This window comes from Phocoena phocoena, chromosome X, assembly GCF_963924675.1.
Source record: "Phocoena phocoena chromosome X, mPhoPho1.1, whole genome shotgun sequence".
NCBI classification, from domain to species: Eukaryota; Metazoa; Chordata; class Mammalia; order Artiodactyla; family Phocoenidae; genus Phocoena; species Phocoena phocoena.
The window spans coordinates 125,146,783-125,156,579 of NC_089240.1; the positions used below are offsets into that span (position 1 = coordinate 125,146,783).

Genomic DNA, 9,797 nt, shown 5'->3' on the forward strand with positions numbered 1-9,797 from the left:
CTCCCAGGGGCAGCCACACACCGTCCCACGCCCACCTGCAACACGGCCAGGCCATTCCTCCTGCGCCCGCCCACCCGGCGGCGAACCGGCCTGGCAGCCGCTACCCCGGACCTCCCCCGCCCCGGGGGACCCGGGGCTCCCCGCCTCTCAGCACACACGGGAGGGTCAGAGAAAGGAGTCCTTACGGAGCGCCGTCACAGCTGTCCCCCAACCAGCAGCCACCGATCGCGTGCCTCTAGCTCACTGGGCAAGTTCTAGTCCTTCAAAACCGGGATTCGGGAGGAACGCCAGCAGCCCACCCACCATTCCCGGGACCCTCCCTCACGATTTGAAACCACTCCGACGAGGTTCTGGGGTGTCTGGACGCAGCTCGCAACCACTCCTGGGGCGACGAGCCGAGGAGGGGACTCCGGCATGGAGGGAGTTGGACCTGCTGATCGCTCAGGTGCCCCGCAGCCCCGAGGCCTCACATCCACGAAGGCACCCTCTGCTCCTCACCTCGGGGCCGGCATTCCTGTTTCCTCAGGCTTCCGCGAGGAGAGAGGAGGCCAGCTCGCTGGAAGAGAGAGCAGTGCTCTGTTGAGCCAACGTCCCCTCAGCAGCAGCTGTGTCAGGCGCCCGGCTTAAAGGAACGAGTAAGAGCCTGTCCTTGTCTTCCCGGGACTCCTGGAGAGCAGCTCCAGCCCGGGAAGAAGAGCCCAGCGAAGGAAGGCAGCAGGAAGGCACAGGGCGCTGCCAGAACCCCGGACAGGAGCTCCTGACGCTCGCGGCGGGCGGAGAAGGGGACGTTACAGTTGTGCCTGGGAGGAGGACAGGAGCTTGCCAGGACAAGAGGAACCAGGGCTCCAGGAGCGGGAACCGCACGTGCCAAAGTGTAGAGACGCGCAGAGCGCGTGCGCGCAGCGTGCACGGACAGCACAGGCACCCAGGGTGTTGGGCGACAAGGACGGAGAGCTGGGGCCACTCGAAGGCCCTCCCAGGGCACCAGGGGGGTGTTGGGGCTTAAACAGGAGAGGGCTCGGCAGGGTCTTCAGCCCGGGCTTGATGAGGACAGATGTGCGGTGTGACACGGAACCGATGGCCTGTGGGGCACCCACTGGAGGAGGAGAGACAGGAGGCGTCCCGGCCGGTGGGGAGACTCAGGTGACAGCAGCACCGGCCCTGGGTCACGAGGCCTGAAGTCAGCCAGTAGCAGTGGGGACAGAAAGAGGAGCATTTATTCTCATCAGGCACTTGGGAGGCAGGGACACCGGACTTGGTCACCAAGGAAATGGGACGGAGGGCCGCCTAAGCAAAGCAAGGAGGAGCAGAGCCAGGTGGGCGGCACTGAGTGGGCTGAGGCCCCGCCCCCCGTCCCCCCACTGGGAGGAAGAGGACAGGAAACAGCTCTGAAGGGGAAGTTGGCTTTGTTTGGGACATGCCAGGTCCCAGGCGCGACAGGAAACCGAGTGAGAAATTTTCTTCTCACCTCAGAAAAGGCCAGATAAAGACTGTCCCTCAGGACTCGGCCAGCAGTCCCAGGATGGCTTGGACGGGAGGTGGCCTGGGCATTCAGCCCAGAGGTGCAAGACTCAGCCCAGAGGCCCCGCCCTCTCCCCCGCCCTCCCCTTCCCCTCTCCCCCCCCACCCCGCATCCCTGTCCCCTGGGGTCCATTCTGAGGCTCGGATTCGGTCGCTAAGGACCCTGGGTCGCTTCCACTTTGACCCTTGCCGACTGTTGCGGCGCGGACTGGACGCCTAAGGCAAGGGACTCAAAAGGGCACTGCCTGGCCTCCGCCACTGAGCTGGCCTCGCCCACCCTCCATGGGTTCCCAGGGGCCCAAGCTCCATCCCTGTCAGCTCCGCCCCCGCCCCGCAGCTGCCCGGCTTTTTCCTCAGCTCGGCCCCACTCCTCCTCAGTTCTGCCTCCTTCTCCAGAAGCTCCTCCGCACCCAGCTCTTTCCCACACTTCAGCCCCAAATACTCCTCCCCCCGTTCCTCCCACCTCCGCCCTGCCCCTCCCCCAGCTCCTCCCCAGCTATTCGCCACAGCCCCGCCCCTTCTCTTCCGACCCGCTCCCCCGCCCACTTCCTGGTCCTCCTCTGGGTGCCGCTCCACGCCGCCGGTCTCGGACCTCCGAGCGGCCTGGCCTTCCGCGCGCCGCATGGCCTGGCGCCTCCTACTCTGTCTCCTAGCGGCCGGAGCCTGCGGCAAATGCGCGATTGTTCGTAAGTGCGTGTCTACGTGCCTGCGTGCGTGCGTACGTGCGTGCGTACGTGTGTACGTGCATGCGTTCACCCCGGAAATAAGGAGCGTCAGCGCTTGCGGGCGCGGCTGCCTGTCACCGGTCCCGGTTCCCCGAGGCGGACGACCGTCCTTCCCGGTGGCCGCAGCCGGGCCGTCCCACCGCGCCCGCGACTCGCCCCGCCCACAAGGAGCCAGGACCCGCCGCGCCCGCGGACGGTACCTCCGGGCGGGGGTTTCCCGGGATCTGCGTCGGGGAGCGCGCGCGGGGCGGCCGAGGCTGCACCTTCCTGTCCCCTCCACCGCCACCGTGCCCGCCCGCCATCCTTCCACGTGTGCGTCCCGCGATGCGCTGGTCCACACGCACCAGCCGCCCGCAGTCCTGCCCTCCCGCCTCCCACGGGCACCGCCCCCACCCCCCAGCCCCCACAACCCACCCCCCACCCCCCACTCCCCACCCCCCACCCCACCCACCTCCCTGCCCTGCGGGGCTCAGCTGCTTGTCCGCGGCTCCCCTCTCGGCGGGGCCCACCCGGGAGTCCATTGAGGGTCACGGAGTATGGGGCTCTCCAGATCCTTCCCGCGTGGCACTGTGAGGAGAGGTGTCGTTTTCTCCTGTTGGATGCGGGAGCTGCTGGGCTGTAAGGTCACCATCACTCCTGTGGGATGGGCTTCTGTGCTGCGGGCTGAGGCATCGTGGGGTCCCCGACCCAGCCGGGCGGGGACAGGGCCGGGCCGTTGCCTTGATGAGCAGAACCAACCCTGAGGGAGGAGGCACGTGTGTTTCTCATCGGTTGGGCCCTCCTGGGTCCTGGTGGTCTCCGGTCCCTGCCGAGAAGAAGACCGTTGTGGTTCCTTGGCCGGCATTGCTGTCTTGTGGCTGATGACTTTTCTCCTTGTCCCTCTGGTTCTCGTGCAGGTGAAGACGCCCAGACAAGTGGAAGAGTGTTTTCTCCTCTGGCCACCAAGCAGGCACCCTCTGCGTCGAGAGGTAGGAGGGCACTCAGCCGCCTTCTTCCCGAGGGACTCTCCCCAGGGATTCCGCCCGCACGGTTCGGGTCCCGTGGTTGTGATCTGGTGGCGCCCGTGAGGAAGGGGCAGGCTGAGAAGCTGAGGGGCGGAAACCGCAGGCGAGCCTGGGATCCAGTCACACACCCCAGTAGGAGCCAGAGAAACGGCCAGGCCCCAGGGACTGGCCAGCCTCCCTCGTAACTAACCCCAATGCAGTGAGGAGGGCGACCCTTTGTCACCCGTCAGGTTGGCAGAGGTTAAGCGGGGTGATGATGCTCGGGGGCCCGCCAGTGCGTGAGGGCACGGCAGCCTCGCCCGTGGCTGGCAGAGTGTACGTGGGGGAGCCTTTGCGGAAGGCCGTTTGCTGGCGTGTGTCAGCATCTCGGGATGTGTGCCGTGTGACGCGGGCCTCCTCCGACCCGGGGCTTCAGTTAGCGAGTGTGTGGTCGTGTTGAGTGTCTAGAGGGGCAGAAAGTGCCAAGCAGTCTGTGAGTCCCCTTCGGCGGGGGAAGAGTCAGTAACCTGTGGGACAGCCGACGACGGGGTACCGTGTGGGCGGTGAAAATAGGACAGATGGAGACGTCCGGACGTGAAGCAGTGTCCCCGAGGTGCTGTGAGCGGAGAAGTCATCCCCCACCCCCGCGTGCAGAGGTGTCCAGGACAGGGCTGACCCTCTGTGATCGCTCGCCCGGGCAGTCGTGTCAGAGTCCCACGGCCTGGGTGGCTTGAACTACAGAACGTATCGCCTTGCGGTTCTGGAGGCCAGAAGCCCGAGATCTAGGTGCCGCCGGTGGTGGCTCTTGTGAGGGCTGTGGAGGGAATCTGTCCCATCCCGCCCCCCTCACTCCCGGGGCTTTGCTGGCTCTCCTGTGTGCCGGTCTGTCTCTAACTGGCCCCTTTTTATGGGGACATCAGTCCTGTTAGAGGAGGGTCGACCCTAATGAGCTCATCGGACCTTGATCACCCCTGTGAAGACCTTTGCTTTGTAGGTAGGGTCACACTCTGAGGAACTTGGGGTTGAGATTCCAGCACGTGAATTTCAGGGGCACGGTGTGACCCCTAACACTCTCCAAAGGCTCTGAGGTAGGAGCACACGTGGAACGTTCCAGGGATGGAAGGAAGGCCTTCATGGCTGCAGGGGGTGAATCCAGGGGCAAGGAGAGCAGGCAGCCAGGGGGAGGAGCCAGACCATGTGGAGCCTCATGGGCCCTGGAGAGAAATGTGTCTCTGCTCTGCTCGGGGAAGGAAAGCCCTGGAAGGTCCTGGACTGGCTGCCTTTGCGGCCTTGTCCCCCGTCCTCACAGCCACGTGGAAGTGGAGGCTCCGTGCGGTGCCGTGACCCGGCTGACTTTCAGGCCCGCGGCTCCCCTGCTCCTCTGTCCTCAGCGAGCAGGGACCCTCCCCCCAGCCCCCCAGGTACAAGGAAAGCGGGCGAGGACGGGGGTGCGTGGAGTCAGGTCCCCTGGAACCATGCGCTGTCTCTCTATCCTTCGGCGCCTCCTCAGCTGCAGAGCGGGGTGACGGTAACCTCCCGGGTTATTTGAGGATTGAATACTATGATCCCTGGATGGTGCCCGTCCCAGGTGCTGGCGTGGAGACGGAGCGCGCACCAGTGCCGGTAGTTCCTGCCGTCACGTATCCTTTCTCGGGCTCCGGGCCGGGGTGGAAGCGGTGGTGCGGGAAGGGGTGGGAGGAGGGTGGCTCCCAAGGCGCGCGGGGAAGAGACACCTGGCAGGGCCATGTGAGAGCCAGGGCATCCCGTCCCCAGGGCCGAGCCAAGGTTGGTTGCCAAGGATTTGCACTCAGCGGCCCTGGGGTAAGATGGGGGATCCGCGGAGCATGGGCAGCGGCAGGGCCAGGGAGCTGCGGGGCCGGGGGCAGGGGAGAAGCCAGGCCCAGGACTGTCCCTGTCTGTGCCGGGAGAGGGCCAGAGCCCGGCCACTGGGCTGTGAAGCCAAGGAGCCCTCCCTCCCTCCTCTCTGCCGCCCGGGGCCCAGTGCCCTCTGTCGTGGAATTGCCCACACGCCTCTCTCTCGCTGTCCCGGCCTCCCTTGTGAGCTCCCCGCGGACACCATCTGATGGACGGATCCCCCCGGTCGGCACCCCCTGTCAGCTGACGGGCGCGGAGACGGATGGAAGGGGCTGGCGCCCGGGGGGCCCACGGGGCTGAGGTCAGGCCCACGGGTCGTGAGCTCGGAGGCCGGCACGTCAGGCTGCTTGACCGTTCCGGTTCTGTGTTTCCACAGGCGCGTGAGGCCCTGGGAGCTCTGGGAGATGAAGTTCGGCTGCCTGTCCTTCCGGCAGCCTCATGCGGGTTTCATCTTAAATGGGGTGAAGACCCTGGAGACGCGGTGGCGGCCCGTGCTGAGCGGCCACCGGCACCGCACCCTGGCCGTCCACATCGCGCACAGGGACTGGGAGGACGCGGCCTGGAGGGAGCTGCTGGCCGAGAGGCTGGGGATGAGCCCCGCGCAGATCCAGGCCTTGCTGCGGGACGGGGAGAAGTTCGGCCGCGGAGTGATAGCCGGCAAGTGACTGACGATCGCCTCCCGGGGCTGCCCCCCAGGGTCTCACCCGGGGCTTCGGCGCCTCGTTTTCTTTTGAACCGGTCGGTGTGGGGTTAGGGTTCGTTTTCCTGAGGCACCTCGCCTTCGGAGGGGCCGGGAAGGTCCCCTCCCCGCCACTCTGGGCCTCAGTCCCCCTTTGTGCTCCGAGAGGCAGAGGCGGGTCCGGCTCTGCCCGTGGCGCTCGCCTCCGTGTGTGTACGTGTGCGCGCGCACGTGTACACGCGTGTGTGTGCGCGCCGTGGCAGAGCCCGCGGGAGGCAGCACGGCAGCCAGAGCTGCGTGTGAGGGGGACCTGGGGACTCGGGCTGCCCGCCCGGCTTCGCGGGCCCGCCTCACCCCCGCCGCCCGCGGCATCCTGAGGAAGTCCCCTAAAGCCCCCGGCGGGGGCAGGTCCCACATCAACCGCTGGCCCCCGGTGGATCGCTCAGGGACCTGATTGCCCGTAGGCTCCCCGCAGCGGCGGCCCGGGGCCCTCCTGACCTGTACCTGCTGCCTGCAGCGGTCGGGCCTTGGTGGGGTCGTGGGGGACCAGGCCTCTCCTTTTCATTGCTCTCTCCCTCCCTCCCTCCCTCCCTCCCTCCCTCCCTCCCTCCCTCCCTCCCTCGGCCTCGCCCCCAATTCCCTGAACCGAGGTTGGCGGGTGGGAAGTGCTCGGCCAGAGGGACCCAGTTCACCCCGGGTCCCCTCGATGACGTGGTCTTGGTCTCTAGCGGTCGTGATTTGAATCACCTTGTTCTCCATCTGTGTGCTTCTGCCTTTGTGCACAGGGCTGGTTGACATTGGGGACACTTCGCTGTGCCCGGAAGACTTAGGTCCCAACGAGGTCGCGGAGCTGGAGAATCGAGCCCTGCTGCTCAACCTGCAGCAGAAGTACCTGACTGCGCTTGCCAACCCCCGCTGGCTGCTGCGGCCTGTCCCCGGGAGAGGCGGGAAGGACGTCTTCCAGGTGGACATCCCCGAGCACCTGATCCCCTTTGGGCAGGAGGCCTGACCAGACTGGGCTCTCGAGAGGAAGGTGACCGAGAGACCGGCTCGTTGTGCCACCGTCCACTCACCTTCACGCCCTGGACGTGCACGTCTGGTTCGGTCCGAATCGGCCCTGCCCCGGGGAGCGCTGCCCGCTCCGTGCTGTTCACGGAGGCAGACGTGCCCACCTGGTGCAGGGGCGGGGGTCGGGCCTCTCCTTGTGCGATGCCGCTCTGGGCTCAGGAGCAGAGTCTCGAGGACTCTGACCTTTAGGAGAAGATCGCAGTGCCACTCGTTTTGGCCCTGCTGGTTCTGGGTGGTTGAGAGAAATGTGTTTTGAGGGGACCGGTTAGCGTTCTCCCCTCTTTGGCCTGGTCAGAACTCCCAGATGTTTGGACTGCGTCTGGGGAACGAACGATGGGGGAAGGCCAGTGGCGGGCCTCGTGCACGCGGGAGAGGACCACAGGCCCAGAAACAGGGCGCGGTCTGTCCTTGCAGGTGACCCTGGCCCTGTTGTAAAGCGTCCCTTGGCTCACGAAGCGTGTGTGTTAGACGTGCTGCCCGGCCACTTCACGTCCAAAGACAGGCTCCTAAATACAGCTCTGACGGCAAAGTGAAAAGGGCTGGCGCTCGCTTTGTGGAAATCTCTTACTTCTCTGTGGGGTTTGGGGCCATTTGTCAGCAAGCTTTCTAGGGGTTGTCACCTCTGAAGGTGCTGGGCTGTCCCCCAGGTGTCGGCTGGGAAGGGCCCGTCTCTTCTGAGGCAGACGGCAGTGTGCACGCCTACCTTGGTGGGTGGGATGGCCCTCCTTTCCGGCGGGCCTCTTTGGGAGGCCCCTGGATGGTGGGCTGGACACACGCTCAGCTGCGGATCAGAAACTTGTGGCATCGTAGGGGGACCCAGGAGGAGGCTCCTTCTGCTTCAGGATGCATGACTAATGGAAGGTGACACCCCTGAGGTCAGGAGCCAGGCTGCGCTGCCTCCCGACTAGCAGGCAAGGCCCAGGGACCAGCCTGTCCTGGGCTGGCCTCAGCGCTCCCGAGCCGCGTCCCTGGCTGAGCGTGGGAAATGCTGCTGCTTCAAACGAAAGGGGACGGCGGGGACCAAAGCCTGCCGGGGCTGTGGGTTTCCAGCCTCGTCGGGCCCGTCCACTGAGATGTGTGAATAGTACGGACAGTTAGAAAGGACACAAGACTCGCACTTCTCGTTCGATTCTTCATTTACTCCCGTGGACTTTGGCTTTTCTTTATTAGAGACAAAAGTAGATTCTTGGTTATGAGATGGGGCTTTTTGTGTGTCCCCAGGGGCCTGCGAGCTCAGGGATCGCAGTGGTCCTTGCACTGTTCGCGGAGAGCACGCCTGCAATCTGAGGAGCCCCCCTACTCCTCGTCCACCTCAGGGACCTTGTTTGGGGACGTAGCTAAAAGGGCCCGCAGCAGGAGGGAGAGACAGCTGTTGTACAGAGACATCGCCGAGCCATAAGCCGGGTAAAGCGTGGGGCTGGCGGGCAGTTCCCTGGTGCCATACCGGGGGCACAGAAGTGACATTCCAGGGAGTGCCCTGCCCACTCAGGCCGCCCTGCTCACTGGGGGGATGGTGTTCCCTGGCCCATCGCGCTCCACCGCTCGTAGAGCACGTGCTAGAGGACAGGAAAGACTGGGTAGCGCTGGGCCCCTGAGCACCCGGGGCTTTCTTCTGGGTGGTGGAATCGTTGTAAGGGATCTGTGGGGAGCGTCTAGTAGCAGCCACCGGCTTCTTTCCCTCTGGGGCTGTTGCGCTGGTCCCGGGCTGATCAGTTGCTCCCAGCTTGCATTCCCTCTGAATGTTCTCGATGAGCAGAGGCTTGTCTCTCTGAAAGTTGGAGTTGCAGAAGATCTGAAATGAAACGAATCACTTTAGCCATTCTGGGAGAAAATACCCACTCCTCCCCGCCCACCCCCGTCCATCATAATGGTCTTATCTGACTGTGGAGAAAAGGTCTCTTTAAGTTCCTGGCGGGTTATTCCGCCCTGGAGTGTGCGCTCCCTAGAGCTCCCCGAGGCGAGCCTCGGTCGAGGTGTTACTGTCGCTACCTGACATCTCGTGGCCTCTCGAGAGGGTCTGTAGGCACACCTGCAGGTCCCCTCTAAGGGGCTGTGGCTGAATACCACAGGCTCTACTTTCTCATCTTTCCTTAACTACCTTCTCACGTGAGGAAAGTTACTCTCCGAAATGAAACCCGTTCAGCACGTGGCCCATCTGGCCTCCCCGGGAGGTGTTCGAGTAACAAGAGAACATGGGCAATGGAAGGGCTTTCTACTTTACCATCAGCCTCTTTTTCCCTGGAGAGTGGCTGGTCAGGCATATTTTGCTGAATCCGTACCGGTTCATTTGGCGGATGAAAGTCGTCAAGCTGTCTGTGTTGAAAATCCTGTCTGCGCCTCTGCGGTGAAGAACCTCCCTCTGGAAGAGGTCTTCCTTGATGATCACCATATCTCCCTTGTCATTCCAGCGCACAGAGGTGAAGGCGGGATCCTCCACCATCCTCCAGAGCTTTCTTGGGAGGGAGAGCTGAAGAATACTCTGGTTGGCCACACCGTAGTCTGCGCCCTGTGGTGGCGGGTTGTCTTGGGAGCCGGGATCTGGGCTCTCGGCTTGGTCACCCTGCTTCTCCGAACTCTCCCTTGAATCCACATTGGGATGCGGAGACGCACGAGAGGGGACCCACGTTGCTGGCTCTGCGTCAGCCGATGGGCCCAGCATGGCTGTACACAGCTCATCGCTACTCTGACTAGCCATGGAGCCAGTCTCGATTGGGAGCATTCTCCACCCGAGACCGTATCACTGAACTCTCAGGGCAGAAATGCCTTGGACCAGAGCGGGGATGCCCAGTAAATACTGTCCGCAAGATTCTAGAATCTCGGTAGTGGGGCAGCCAGCCACTCAAGTCGCAGTCTTCTTTATTGGTCGCGTGATGTCACCGAGGCGGTCTGGAGAGGGAGCCCTGGCCAAGTGTAGGGGAGGGGATGGGGACGGGGTCCCAGGCGCCT

The 9,797-nt window shown here is 64.3% G+C and overlaps 2 protein-coding genes across 2 annotated transcripts; one reads left to right on the plus strand and one right to left on the minus strand.

Moving 5' to 3' along the window:
• The first annotated feature begins 5,508 nt into the window (after positions 1 to 5,508).
• On the plus strand, positions 5,509 to 6,792 carry EOLA1 (endothelium and lymphocyte associated ASCH domain 1). Its single transcript, XM_065900281.1, has 2 exons — positions 5,509 to 5,761; positions 6,569 to 6,792. The coding sequence occupies exons 1-2, from the start codon at positions 5,509 to 5,511 to the stop codon at positions 6,790 to 6,792; spliced, it is 477 nt and encodes a 158-aa protein (XP_065756353.1).
• Positions 6,793 to 8,084: 1,292 nt separating this feature from the next.
• On the minus strand, positions 8,085 to 9,546 carry HSFX3 (heat shock transcription factor family, X-linked member 3). The gene is given in 3 exon segments (XM_065900282.1): positions 8,085 to 8,292; positions 8,294 to 8,643; positions 9,073 to 9,546. Coding segments are annotated over 3 exon segments (1,032 nt in total).
• Positions 9,547 to 9,797: the final 251 nt, after the last annotated feature.

Coding starts and splice junctions, on each gene's coding strand:
- EOLA1 (XM_065900281.1), top strand. CDS start 5,509: ATGAAGTTCGGCTGCCTGTCCTTCCGGCAGCCTCATGCGGGTTTCATC. Junction 5,762..6,568: donor CGGCCGCGGAGTGATAGCCG/GCAAGTGACTGA, acceptor CTTTGTGCACAG/GGCTGGTTGACATTGGGGAC.